We start from the raw sequence: 14820 nt of genomic DNA, 5'->3' as shown, positions 1-14820 counted from the left end.
AGGTTTATTACTATTATTCTTCAATTTTTCATAATTGCACACAAGTTGTCTATTAACGAAATTTAGTATGCTAATGGGAAAATAGCCCCCAAATCCACATAGCATACTTTTAAAAGAGATTTTTTTTTTACCTACTACTCTTAAATTCAAAATTGAAATTGAAACTTTTTACTGGACCATGATAAACTGTTAATTTTAATTAATTTTTAACACTTTTATATGATTGACTTTATAGACATGTTTATTCATTTAAGTGACATCAATCATAAGTACTCATAAATCAATAATGTTTCTTGGATATTATATACATTTAATTAGTACTTATTCACAATTATTATATAATAAATAATAATAATCATTTAGTCTTTTCCATCGTGGTGACTGAGTAGACAGCAGGCGAGAACGGATGTTATAACCTGCACCAGCTAGCCCTTGTAAAGTAGATATTTCTATCGAGTATCGACAGGACAATTGGCATAGGCATAATAATAATAATAATAATAATAATAATAATAATAATAATAATAATAATAATAATAATAATAATAATAATAATAATAATAATAATAATAATAATAATAATAATAATAATAATAATAATAATAATAATAATAATAATAATAATAATAATAATAATAATAATAATAATAATAATAATAATAATAATAATAATAATAATAATAATAATAATAATAATAATAATAATAATAATAATAATAATTTTTTACGATTACTTAATAAATATCACATACCCAAGAATCTCGTAACATTCACAAAAATTAAAAAGGCTTTCCAAGACTCTACCAATGAAGGTTTAGTGGAATAATACGGTCATATTTCTTCATTTTTATTAGACATTTCAAATTTTAATTCGCTCACGAATGAAACTTTAAGGTTAAAACCTCACATAATAGATTTTTTTACTGTAGAAATTCGAATTAATAGGTCTAATAACTACTTTAAAAATATATCATACAATCAAATCTATTTATAACAGTTAACGTCTGCTAAATAAAAATTTCATATAACGACTTTAAATTTCTTTGAATCAATTATGCTTTTTTATTATAACATCTTACTATAGCAGTTAAAAAATATCTGAACAAATGACGTAAAATGCTATTAAATCAAATCTAACTTTTCAATAAATCACACCAATCAAAATCTAATGCCATATATTGGCATCCTAGTTGTCAAAGAATCTTGCAACTTTTTTTTCCATTTTCTATTATCCAAAATGACCCTTTCATTTTCCATTTCTTCATCACAAAAACATCCATTAAATCTAATTTGATAAGGTCTATTATCATTTCAACATTTTTTTTTTCTTCATATAATCATTAAAAAAAAATTCATCCAAATCAAAGATGAATCATTCTTTTTCAATAGAAACAAGTTCCTATGATGAGGAAATCAAAATCAAAGATGAAGAAGAAGAGATTATTACTTTCAATAATAATAATATTATTCAAGATCAAGAAAATACACAAAAGGGAAAACAATACATTGGAGTTCGAAAACGTCCATGGGGAAAATATGCAGCTGAAATTAGAGATTCAACAAGAAATGGAATTAGGGTTTGGCTTGGAACGTTTGATACTGCTGAAGAAGCTGCTTTAGCGTATGACCAAGCTGCACTCTCAATGCGTGGTCCTTCAACATGTCTTAATTTTCAAGTGGAGGTAGTTCAAGAATCGTTACGAGGATTCAATTATAATAGTCAAGAGGGTTCAACATCGTCTCCAGCTGAAGTTATAAAGGAAAAACACAAGAAGAGAAATAGTAAAGGTAAAAAAACAATTAAATCTAATAAGGAACAAAATAATAATGTATTGGTTCTTGAAGATTTAGGTCCTGATTTATTAGATGAACTTTTATCTAGTAAGTGTTCTACTTTAGAATAAATTTAAAATTATTTTTTTAATTTATTATATACTTAAAAGTTTTATTGTTTCCTATTTTTTAATTTTTTTTCCCTAATATTTTTGGTGTGAATTCCTAATTATTCATCCGTTTATCGAAACCCTAATATCAATTTACCTGACTTACAGTTTAATGGTATCAATGAGAGTTTTCTGATATAATAGATGCAAGTTCAATTTTCACCGTCTTAAATTCTTTTTTCCCTTTTCTTTGATGATCCCTCATTTTGTAATAGAAGAAGAAAAAAAAATTAAATCATTTTTTTGTAAAATAAGATAAAAGAATCTCAGTTAAATAATTTGATAAATGTAAATATATACTTGTTTTAATTTGTTGCTAAATTGTTTTATCATAGGTATGTTTTTTTTTTTTTGAGTTATTTGATAATTACTGTACATGTTTCAATCTTCTTCATTCAAGTGTTGTAACCAAATCTGAAGTTTTTGTGTCTGATCAAACATCTTCATATAATATATTAATCGGATTAGAGTAAATATTTTTTTGTTTTAATTTTTCTTTTTTCCTTATTGGTTATTATTGTCGGTTCGTTCTGTTGAACTTGTGAGGGTCATTATCCTTTTTCTTGTTGTTTTTCATATTTTTCAAATTGTTTATTTTTAATGTAGGAATGAATCTACTGTATTGATTAACTGTTACATGTTCACTTTAATTCAATAATTTTCGTTTTTATGCTTAATATCTAAATTTGAGGTCCATTTTCCACATAATGTTAAATTTAGAAGTAAAAAAGCTTCAAAAAAGGAAAGAGACATGTTTTGTTCAAACAAACTTAAAAAAAAAAGTAAAGAACAAACAAATAACTTTTAGAATCCAATTTGTGATCTTAAATATATCATAATATATATTTGTGTGGCTATTATCAAACTATTTAATCTATGGTCATAAACATCTCATAAAATGTATATCACTATAAAAACTTATCGTTTTGTATAAAGCAAAAAACGAAAAAGAATCATTCTTTTGAAATAAATTAAAAAGAAAATTGATTTGTTTGATTATTCAAAAAATAATCTTTCTCAGAAAATAAATTCTTTAAAAATGTGAAAACTTCTCTAACGAAAAATTAGGGAAAACAAATCTCACAAGCGACGTTTCATATTTGATTTTGTTCTCCCCGCTCTTTAGTGCACCTCATTTTCACCTTCTCCCTCGTAGTCCCGTCCTTCTGATCACCACCCTCATTACCTCTCATAATATTTCTCTAAATTATATATAAATATTTTTAAAATAATACATTTTTTTTATTTACATAACATACCAAACATACAAAAAATCACTTTTTTTTGGAAAATATTTTTCTGCCTATGAAAACCATCTACCCTAATTTTAACCAGCTATAAAAAGACTATAAAAATAAAATAAAAACATAATATTAGTTGTCGTATTTAATGGACGTTTATTTAAATTAGGGGAAAAAAGTACTTGTGGGGTATCTATCAGCCGACGGAAAAAGACAAAGTCTCAAGTGTGAGGCTAATATTTAATTATGAAAGGAGCAAATTAATTAAATATTACAAAATTAAAGTCGGAAAAAATAATTATTTTTTTGTATTATTCTTTTTACTGAGTTAGAATTTTGAATTTATGAATTTAAAATTATTGAGATTTTAATTAAGTGAACTTTTAATACTTATAATACGAAATTTATATCAAAGTTACTGAATTCAGCAAAACTCGTATTTGTATTTTTATTTGCAATCTTGAATTCATGGTTCATAAGATTCCTATTATTTTATTTTGTTAATTGTGACCTCACTGACAGCATCATCTTGGACCGTATGATGATGTCATCATGCTTTGGTAATAGATTCAATGAACATTGCTTTTTTCTAAAAAAATAAAATAAATTAGAATAATTATTAGTTATATATGAATTGATTTTTTTTTTTGAATAAATAAATAAATTTAAAATGAGGTCCAAATATCTATGAAAAATGTTTTGACTTGTTTCCTCATAAAGTTTTTATCTTCTTTTTTAAATGTTAAATACATGTTTAATTACAATTACAATTTCAATTTTCAAATATTATTTTTAAATTTGTTTAAGATATTACATTTTTTAATGCCCAAACGTCTACTAAACACAACTTAATTCTTTATGCCAAAAAACAATATAAATTGATTAGAAAAGTTAAAAGATACGTACCAACTATTTGTACGTTTTTAAATTTAATAACTTTAATAAATATCATAAGAATTACCTGTAATATGCTATTTTTATATATTAATAAATAAAAATATTGTCCATTTCTATTGTTTAGTTGGACGTATTCGACGCTAATTGTATGGACCTGAATTATTTTATAGAGAAGCTAATGAAGTAGCTGATAGAGCCGACGGACCAGCTGGCGAAATAAAGATAAAAGATGAAGACTTTTGGGGAACACTATGCTATCACCTACTTTAATTTCTTTATTTATTTTCTAAAAAGACTTACATGGACCATTTTTTTGTTCCTAGAAACGTGAAATATTCATACAAAAAACTCTTTGGATACTTTTAGAAAAGAAAAGGGAAAACAACTTTAATTAGATAAGGATGTGGTTATTAAGAGGGTAGGTTTTTTTTTCCTCAAGAAGACATATTTTATATATAAATTAATTAGCTATTATAAGATGTGACATTTCTCCGGATCAGTATTTGATTTGAAGTGTCATTAATATAATAGTCATATACAAATAAAGGCGAAAAAGAAAGACGTAGTAATAGAATAATAAAATCAATGTTATGGCACAATGACATATGACCTCTGATCAATGTTATCTCGAGCTTGAGTTTTGAGAATTTTTTTCAATGAAATTACATGTCTTAAATTTTACGATTTTCTTGAATTAGCTAGGGTTCAAATAATGTTAAAATTGAAATAGATTTCTATCGATTCCAATTAATTATAATATATTTCAATAGTTTTTATTTTTCTATTAAAAGAAACAAAAAAAAAAAGGGGACATTTCTATTTAAATTTTGTTTCTATTAGGTTTACATTTTAATACACATACTTTTAGTGGTGGAGAGTTGAGAGTCCGGAACCAAAAGGGCAACAAATTTTTTTGAAAATTCAAAAAGGGAAACAATTATGAAACCAAAAGGGCAACAATTTATAACAACGTCTAAATCAGATTTTCTAAAACGAGGCATGAAATCCTATGAGCCTTACGAGGCGCAGCAACCTTTTAGCCTTGTAAGGCTCAGCCGCCCATGAGCCTTACAAGGCTCAAGGCTGTTTTTTTTTTGCAAAATTATTATTATTATCATTAGACTTATAACAAACAAGAAAATAAAACGCAATTTTTTTATTTTTTTAAAAAAACCTGTCTGCAAGGCGCTGACAGCCTTACACCTTGTAAGGCTCATGGGCGGCTAAGCCTTACAAGGCTAAAAGGTTGTTGCGCCTTGTAAGGCTCGTAGGATTTCGCGCCTCGTTTTAGAAAACCTGATTTAGATGCCGTTACAAATTGTTGCCCTTTTGATTTCATAATTAATTGAGTTGTTCTTTTGGAATTTTCGAAAAAAATTGTAGCCCTTTTGATTCCGGACTTGGAGAGTTGAGTGGTAGACAGCCAAATGATTTATGTTAACAATAATTATAAAAAAAAACATTATAATAAAACTAATAATTTATTAAACAACCTCTTAATTTCCTAATCCAGCTCAAATCAAACAGTTATAGCAAGTAGATCATGATCAAGTGCTAATTAATCCTTGTCCTAATCTTACTTATAGACAAACCACAATATATATAACTTCTAAATCTAGTACAGATGCCACAGCTTTAATCCAACTTGTCAAATAATTATCCCCACTTGTTCACTTATTAAATTAACAATTCAATAATGGGAATAACAGATATGATAACAAATATATATATTATTTCTCACTCTACGTTCAGTACTCGCATTGCTTCTGACTAATCCGAATTTAATATTTACACATTGCAAGCCCATTTTAGGGGACGATGCATTCAACATGATTTCTTTTCCATACCTAAAACTCGAATCTAAGACCTCTGAATCAACCATAAAATACGAATTCACGCATGATCCCTATAACTTTCTAAAATCTTCAAATATCTATGAGCTAAGTTGTTCGAACTCTTTAAAAATGTAGTCATATCTATGTAGGATTTTTCAAAAATACGTTACTTTTGAAGGACTCGACAAGCCGATTACATTTTTGAAGAGTCCGAACAACCTAGTCTATAAGTATATGATGTTGAACTTAGGTATTATTAATTGTATACCCCTCTGTCCCTAATTACTCCATTTTTGAATTGGTACACCTATTAAGAAAAAATATTTATTGACATAGTGAGTTTATCATTTTACCCCTATTAATTATGAAGTGCATGAATTAAAAACTTAAGATAATTAATTGAGGGTATAATAGATAAAAACAAATTGTTCTTTCTTTATTTGTCAAAATGGACAAGTAATTAGAGACAAAGGAAATATTAATTTGAACACCTTTGAAATTTAATTGATGGTGTGAAAAGTTCTTTCTATCGTCAGTCGGTGTATATAATTTAAATATAATACTAAAGATATATTAATTAAGTTGGTCCTCTCATTTTTAGATCAATAAGGAGAGAGATGAAAGAAGAAAACAAATATCTCCAACACAAAATGGATTTGAAGATAATTCAAGATGAGAAAATAACTTCTCATGAAGTTAAAGTTGAAGCTCAATCAAATGAAGAATTAGAAGTTAATCATAACTTCCATAATATACCAAAAAAGCCCCACAAGTTTATAGGTGTTCGAAAACGTCCTTGGGGAAAATATGCAGCTGAAATTAGGGATTCAACAAGGAACGGAATTAGGGTTTGGCTTGGAACATTTGATACGGCTGAAGAAGCTGCTTTGGCTTATGACCAAGCCGCGTTTTGCATGAGAGGTCCTTCAATTTGCTTGAATTTCCCAGTGGAAAAAGTGCGCGATTCGCTAACAAAAATGGAATGTAGCTACTTGTTGCAAGATGGATTAATGTCACCAGCTGAAGCCCTAAAAGAAAAACACAAGAAGAGATCAAGAAAAATGAAAAATGTTAAAGAAGAAGAAAATGTGTTGATATTTGAAGATTTAGGTGCTGATTTATTAGATGAATTATTATCTAAGTACTCTTCAAGTTCAAATTAATCTACATATTTCTACATGTGTAAGTACATCTAGTATATGTCAAAAAATAAATAAAAATGGAATGTATGTTCCTTGTTCATGCTTTTGATCTATTTTTCTTTTTATTGTTTTTATCGATATAATTGAAACGATACAGAGAAGATTAGAATAGTCTGTATGCAAGTATGACATGTACAAATCGATTGAGAAATGAAGTTTATAGATCAAATGAGATGTGAAAATTCTTATCTCAAACTTATTTGGAATTAACCCTAGAGAGTGCTACTTGTTCTCTTTCTTTTCTTGTTTTACGCTCCGATAGATGAATTCAAAATTTAAATTTGATAAATTTGATATTTGGATTTTTACCTATGAATTTATTACAATTTTGAAATTATGATGACACAACCACCTTGTGTTTTTATGTATGAATTCATATTTCATATAAAAAATGTTGAGTTCAGTTGAATCTTGTTGGTTTTTTGCCTACATCAATTATTGTTCGCTCCTAGCTAATTATTGAAGAAGTTCGCTTTTGTTCTACTTTTTAGATTTTATTGATAGGAGTAAGATTTGTGTATATTTTATCTCCTTAAATGATCTTATTTGTGAATTATACTGAATATATTATTGTTATCGTTGTTTTAGATTTTAGTGGCGTAACCATAATCACATATTATCAGCTAGAAGATTGCAATCTTCAAAAATTAGAAAGTCACTATCATTTCTTTTGACTTTAGGTTCCCAAATACTAAAGTACTTCAATCAAACTAATTATTTATTATTAATATTCATTAATTTATGAATTAGCAAAGTAGATTTTGATTAATTTGGATGTTTCTTTTGGTTATTCCTTGTTCATAATATGGTCCTTGAAATAGTAAAGTTGACAATTAGGGTTATTATAAAGATTCAAGAACAAGAATGACATCACTTGCTAAGTCAATTAATTAATATTTATTCTTTCCCACTTCAACAACCTCATTCTTATGGCCTTTTCACTTATGATGTCCCATTAATGTCTAACTAAAAATAAATAAAGATTGGAGAAATAGAAGTTTTGAATTTTAGATTACTTTTATGCAGAAATGAATTTAAAATTTTGATTTGATCGATAATTAGATTTTGAAAGATTAAAAAGGCACACCAGACAACAATTTTAGAGAGTCTTAGCAGCGTAACACAACTTATGATCATGCAATGAATTAATTCGTCTTCTCTTTGAAGTTCACATATTTATATATTGTAGTAGGAAAGTCTAGGGAAGTTACGAATGAGTTGAGCCAAACAAGTCACAAGGCGCAAATATTATCCTTGTATCTAAAACTCACCGGCTATATTAATTTAGATTTGCATCATGAAGTTCTCTTTACTGAAATTTTTTCCATTTCTAATGTTCGATAGGGGTTATGCAATATATAACCTTTGGATGGGTGGTCAAAAAGGCTATAAAACAATTATACAAAAGATAAACAATTAAAATTTAACAAGGATTGAGCAGGGTAATTATAACCCGCATTTTAATCCTTTCATTTGAAATAATTTTTGAAAAGGTCAACAACTTAGCTATTTATATAACTCAATTTATTTTAACCCATTCATATTTAATTCAACTCGTTTAACTGCGTAAGAAAGATTTTATATCAATTAATAAAACAATATCGATCTATTATTACAATTTGTCTTGTTAATTAGCAGGTGTATATATGTGGTAGCTAACGTTTCATGACACCCCTTGTAATTAAAAAAAAATGGCTCCATCACTACTTGAAGAAAAAAATATGGAATTAACAAATTATATTGTTGTTAGGTTGATTTAATAGTTAATTAAATTATAAAGAACAAACAAAACAAACAAATGAAAACATGATTTTGAGCACAAATTAAAAAATCAATTTTGAGTACGTTCTTGACCCAAGCAAAACCTAGATCACTTTAATTTATACTTTTTCGGTGTTAGATAATGTGTTGTGTTTCTCTTTTACACGCCTCTTAATAAGATATTAATTAAGAGTAAGATATAATCTATCTTCACTAATTTTTTACTATATTGAAGTATTTGTTGTCTTGCAAAACAATTACGTACTATATATTAAGGATAAACTAGAAAAAATAATTTAAATTTTGTCTTAAACTTCTTTAAAAATTACGATAGATAATTCGAAACGAAGATTATATATGGACCCAAATTTAAGGATTGTTTAAAGTTCCTCGAGACGACAGTAAAAGACAAACCAGGGTGAAATTCAACGTGTATGTCGGATGCTGGAATTTAAAAATAAAAATAATAAAAATTGATGATCAGATTTCATCAATTATTTATATATTTACAGTTACCAAATGTGAAAATGACAAATATATAATTTCCAAAAGAAAGGAGGTGTGTAAAAAGTTTATTAGATAGTGTTACTCGATATTTATATATATTGGCGAAAGATAATGGATAAGTATACCATAAATTTAAAGCAAGGACATACAAGTTGGCTCGAAAGTAATAATCATAAAATATATATATATATATATATATATAGTTCAAGTCAAACTCAAAAATGGTTGGAATTATGCTTCCGATCTTAATCAGAAGTATTGATTACAAATTTTGAGAAGGAAATTTTTTTCGATAGAGAGGCCTAATACTTCTTAATATAAATTCAAATTAATCAGGCTCAATTTTGAAACGATTAAACTAAAAATGTCCATTCGTCAACATGACTTAATTCCATCTCCTTTTCTTTTAGGTCAAAAAAGATAGTATTATATATTTTATACAACGTAACAATATATAAAGTTATATGTATTACGAATATTATCTTGTTTTAGTCTATAATAATATTTGATAAATAATCTGATAAATATAATTCATGAGTGCCGTTAAGTTTCATAAAAGAACAAAGAAAAAACAACTATAAAATCAAAATTTTATTCTTTTCTTTTCTTATTGTTTTTTTCTAATAAGTCTGCTGCCTTATTCTCCTCTCGAAATTCATGTTCATCAAGAACTTGACGTATCAGCTAGGCAATCGACATGAAAATTCAGTTAAAAGAAAGTTTAATTTAATTATATTTTTTAACAATCATTATGTCTGTTAATTAATATTGATTACACACCTAATTTAGACACTTTAAAAGTGCCCACTTTATTAGTTTGCATGACTTTAATTAATTACCAATAATTCTCTCTTACATAAATCGTAATCTTGCATAGATTTTGCAACTCTCGAATATTAATATTTACTAATTATGACACTTTTCTTTAGTACTTATTTTATATTATTTTAGTTTATTTATTAATTTAACATATTAACTTTTGAGTTTAAGGAATGAGTTTGTTCTTTGTGTAATAAGTAAACTGTATAGTGAATTCTTGATAAGAAGAGTTTCCTCCTTCCGTTTAATCAAGAATTGAGCTAAACTTGAATTAGTTTGATTATTTAAATGCATAAAATAAAAAAGACAAAAAATACTATTCAACTTTGACTTTGACTTAATTAGTTCACTAGATTCTATCTTAGATGAGTTGAACAAATAAATTGCGAGCTTAAGAAAAGTGTATTATTCAACAAAAAAATTGAGACTAGCAAATATAGCTCAATCGAGCCAAACCTTAATTTGTCTAGCTTCGACTTTGTTAATAAATACCGACTATAGCATGTTCAAAATGGTCCTTTCCTAGACGAATCGAGTCAAGTCAAATCGAGCTAATATGCAAGAGATCTAGCTAGTTAAGATAGGTGCCTAGGTTTAAAACTAATTACAGAGTTAATAGGACAATTCAGTGCACTAAGTATTTCGCATTTGTATAGGGTGCAAGAAAGGATCGACGTGCATATAATGTAGTTAGTATACTATCTAATACAAACATATATCAATAACTGCTTTTATGATTTGAACAAAAAATCTATAAATAATATAAAGATAATTTTACTATTATTCCAACTCTTTACAAAAACATTTACAACTTAATGAAAGAAAGAAAAAAATAAGTTAAGTGCTTGTGGGGTATATATACTGCCGACGGAAAAAGACAAAATTTCCAAACGTAAGGTCCAAAGTTTTTGCCTCACAAATATTTTTATTTTTTATTATAATAGTAAGAAAATTTAATTTATATACGTCGATGATATAATAAATTATATATTATTACATACGTTATGTAGTATTTTTTTTGTTTTTGTTATTTGATTTTGATTTGATAAGGAGAGTCTATTAGATATTTATTTTAGTTGAAAAATTGAAATTAAAAAATTACTAAAAAAGAAGAAAAGAAAAAGAGATATTTTTTTAAAATTTGAACGAATTTAAAAAAGAAAGTGAAACAAATAATTAAAACAGAAGAATGTATAATCTAATAATTACACAAGGAGTATGTGGATAGTGCGCGATTGGTCATGAATAATTTTCATTTTCATTTTTTGATTTTTGTTTTTTGTTTTTTTTGACATTGTTGTTACAATTTTATGGAATTCCTTTTCTTTTCGAAATTTGAACTTCTACAAAATGATATTTTCACCATCTTCATTTCAAAACGCTCGTAATAATTCAAAAACAATCATAATTTGTATTCATACCTAGATACAATTTTAATTTTCAAATTAAAAATAAATGTTATTTTTTTCTTTTAAATTTCACATTTTTTATGCCTCAATGTCCCATTAAATTCAAAATTAAATTTCCAAAAATGGGAAAGAAAAGACAGAGAAGAGGGCAATCTTGAATGGACTAGAAGAGGAGTGGCAAATTCAATTCCTTGAATGGACTATAGGACAATAATATAGTATTAAATATCGATCCTTTTCATGCATTTAATTAAATTATCTGTTTCAACTATAGTACCAATAATATAGTTTTCTGTTCATAAAATTAAACCAAAATAGGACAAAATGTATACGTACATGTTTATGGTTAAAAAATTTAGTCCGTTTTATTTTTCACGCGATATTTGATATTCAGTTGGGATTCAATTCATAAGAATTCGAGCCAGAAAGATAGAATATTTTATAACAAAAGTGATTTATTTTTCATAATTCAAACCTAATTATAACTTAGTGGTTAGGAAAAGAAGTGAACATCCCGATAGAAAAGTCTTTTTATAACCGACTTGAAGTTCAATTTCCATCGCAGTAATGGATAAACTCTATATAGAAAACTTAAATACTCGATGAAATATAATAATAAAAAATACATAGAGTGACAATCCAGTAAAATTCAGTCATGCTGAGGAATGATTAGGAGAAGTGTCACCTCTTTGGAAAGGTGCAAATTGACTAATGGAACCTAGCTACCTTTGATTTTAATGAATTACCAAGTTGATTAATATATAACTAGATTATGAAAAGACAGTTTCAAACGTAGGAAAAATTGAAACTTAGGATAATTAAATTGGATTACTACTTAAATCAGTTCAACATATAAATCATCAATTAAATGAGGCGGATTAAAATCAGTCGAGTTAATAAATAAATCGATCATTAATTAAATTGTGTAAAATTTAAATGAACTGAATATCAGTCAAGTTAATAAATAAATCGATCATCAATTATTAGATCGTATAAAATTTAGACGAACTGAACGGATCATATTTGCAAGGGTAATTTTGTCATTCCTCTTTTTCTTTTGTTGTTTTTTCACAACCTATCTAGATGTTTTATACATATAAAATATAGTCCATCTTATCAATTCTACTAGGTTTTGATAAATTTGCAATTTATGTTCCCTCTATTATTGGAAAGGCTGCTGACTAATAGGTAATTATTTAATTTAATTATATTTAACTAATGTGCAATGAAATTCTTTTCATTTTACTTTTAACTACATAATTAAGTACCTCAATTTGAATTTTATGAATTATTTATAAAGTTCTACTTGAAGGAAAATATGATCAAGGTTTCAAATTGGTTTAATATCTATTTATCGATCAAATTACTTAAAAGATAATTACTATGATAGTATATAATAAGAGGATTTATTAACCTGAAAAACAATGTACATAGCGTGAACATATCAAATTAATTAAAAAAATAATAATTACCCATAGTATTTAAACAATTTAAAGCAGCCAAAAATGTAGGGTATATATATATATAGAGAGAGAGAGAGAGAGACTTTCATATATAGATTATTTGCATTTTCTGTCCTTTTTTCTCTTTTATTTTAGGGTAGGGTAGGGCAGGGGAGCAAGTGGTGGTGGTGGGGGAGGCCTACATCATATTAATCAATTAATTATCATTAACATTAATTAATTATTTTTATTAATCTATTAATGAGCCTCATACAGCTCAATATTAGCAATTAAAGCAAGTGGATCACTTGTAAATCCTTTTTCCTAATCTCACTAATAGACAAAACCCTAGAAGATTTTTTAAAATAATTTTCACATATATATATTTATTATCTATATCAATTTATCAATTAGTACTTATCAAAAAATTACCTATATTTTCCTAATAAATTACCTCATTATGTAACTATTATTTACATTGACAGTATATAATAAAACTCGTCCAAATTTGAGTTTAAATCTCATAGTACATTATCGATCAGTACAATTAATATTCTACATTATCCAACCATTCAAAGGATATAACATGCTAGTCTCCTTAAAATATAAAATTTGAAAATAAAGCATATAACAAATAAAAACAAGTTAATATTATAACTTTCCAATAATACCCTTGCAATCAGTAGAAAACATATATAGTTGTTCCACTCATTATTAGTCCATACTTTATACTAAAAATATCTACATTATATTAACACATAAAGTTACTCCATTTATAGATGGATTTGAAGATTCAAGATCATCATGAAAAACTAATTTCAAACATCAAAGTCGAAGTTGAAGTTGAAGTTGAAGTTGAAGTTGATGATAAGAAAAAACATTATATAGGTGTTCGAAAAAGGCCATGGGGAAAATATGCAGCTGAAATTAGGGATTCAACAAGGAATGGAACAAGGGTTTGGCTCGGAACGTTTGATACTGCTGAAGAAGCTGCTTTGACTTATGACCAAGCCGCGTTTTGCATGAGAGGTCCTTTAACTTGCTTGAATTTTTCAGTAGATAAAGTGCGCGAATCCCTAACAAAAATGGAATTTAACAATATTAAAGATGGATTATTTATGTCTAGTCCAGCTGCAGCCCTAAAAGAGAAACACAAGAAGAGAAATAGTACATCAAGAAAAAAAAAGAATATTAGTATTAAAGAAGAAAATGTGTTGATATTTGAAGATTTAGGTCCTGATCTGTTAGATGAACTATTATCTTCTGAGTACTCATCTTGTTCAAATTAATCTACAAAATTTTCACATTTGTAAGTAAATCTTGTACTTTTCTTGTTTATGGTTTTAATTCTATGTTGCTCTTGGACACTCTAAAACGTTGTTGTATTCGTGTCAGATTCTTTTAAAATACACTGTTTTTTGGAGGATCCAACACGTATTGACGATATTTTATGAGACCGAGCAACATAGGATTAATTTACCTTTCCTTTTTCATCATTTGGTTGTCAATATGATGTTTGTGTTAATTATAACAGCATATCCAGTGTAATTCTATAAGTGAGATCTGTTTAACTTTTTTTTTCAATAGGAGTAATATAAAGGATTCAAGATCCAATAGTTCACAATATTCATCTATGTTTTAAACATCTTGGGAAAAATATATATGTCTGAATGTTTTGTAAGGTGAAAATTGTTATTTTACCTGAAATACAACTCAAACAGTTTCTACAATATTTATCAAATAATGATGTATATGGAAAAAATA

General features: G+C 26.6%; 3 protein-coding genes across 3 annotated transcripts; all 3 read left to right on the top strand.

Moving 5' to 3' along the window:
- Positions 1–1160: 1160 nt before the first annotated feature.
- Positions 1161–2155, top strand: LOC107061527 (ethylene-responsive transcription factor 1B-like). Its single transcript, XM_015310881.1, has one exon. The coding sequence runs from the start codon at positions 1368–1370 to the stop codon at positions 1902–1904; it is 537 nt and encodes a 178-aa protein (XP_015166367.1). The 5' UTR covers positions 1161–1367; the 3' UTR covers positions 1905–2155.
- A 4338-nt stretch (positions 2156–6493) lies between these two features.
- Positions 6494–7160, top strand: LOC102583871 (ethylene-responsive transcription factor 1B-like). The gene has a single exon (XM_006352342.2). The coding sequence runs from the start codon at positions 6534–6536 to the stop codon at positions 7077–7079; it is 546 nt and encodes a 181-aa protein (XP_006352404.2). The 5' UTR covers positions 6494–6533; the 3' UTR covers positions 7080–7160.
- Positions 7161–13786: 6626 nt separating this feature from the next.
- Positions 13787–14682, top strand: LOC102583543 (ethylene-responsive transcription factor 1B-like). Its single transcript, XM_006352341.2, has one exon. The coding sequence runs from the start codon at positions 13836–13838 to the stop codon at positions 14343–14345; it is 510 nt and encodes a 169-aa protein (XP_006352403.1). The 5' UTR covers positions 13787–13835; the 3' UTR covers positions 14346–14682.
- Positions 14683–14820: the final 138 nt, after the last annotated feature.

Source organism: Solanum tuberosum, unplaced genomic scaffold (assembly GCF_000226075.1).
Source record: "Solanum tuberosum cultivar DM 1-3 516 R44 unplaced genomic scaffold, SolTub_3.0 scf00148, whole genome shotgun sequence".
In the NCBI taxonomy this organism is placed as follows: Eukaryota; Viridiplantae; Streptophyta; class Magnoliopsida; order Solanales; family Solanaceae; genus Solanum; species Solanum tuberosum.
The sequence above is the reverse complement of the archived record's forward strand: the minus strand, read 5'-3'. Positions and strand labels throughout refer to the sequence as shown.

What these genes read in the sequence shown, in the direction of transcription:
- LOC102583543 (XM_006352341.2), top strand. Translation starts at nt 13,836, where the DNA reads ATGGATTTGAAGATTCAAGATCATCATGAAAAACTAATTTCAAACATC.
- LOC102583871 (XM_006352342.2), top strand. Translation starts at nt 6,534, where the DNA reads ATGAAAGAAGAAAACAAATATCTCCAACACAAAATGGATTTGAAGATA.
- LOC107061527 (XM_015310881.1), top strand. Translation starts at nt 1,368, where the DNA reads ATGAATCATTCTTTTTCAATAGAAACAAGTTCCTATGATGAGGAAATC.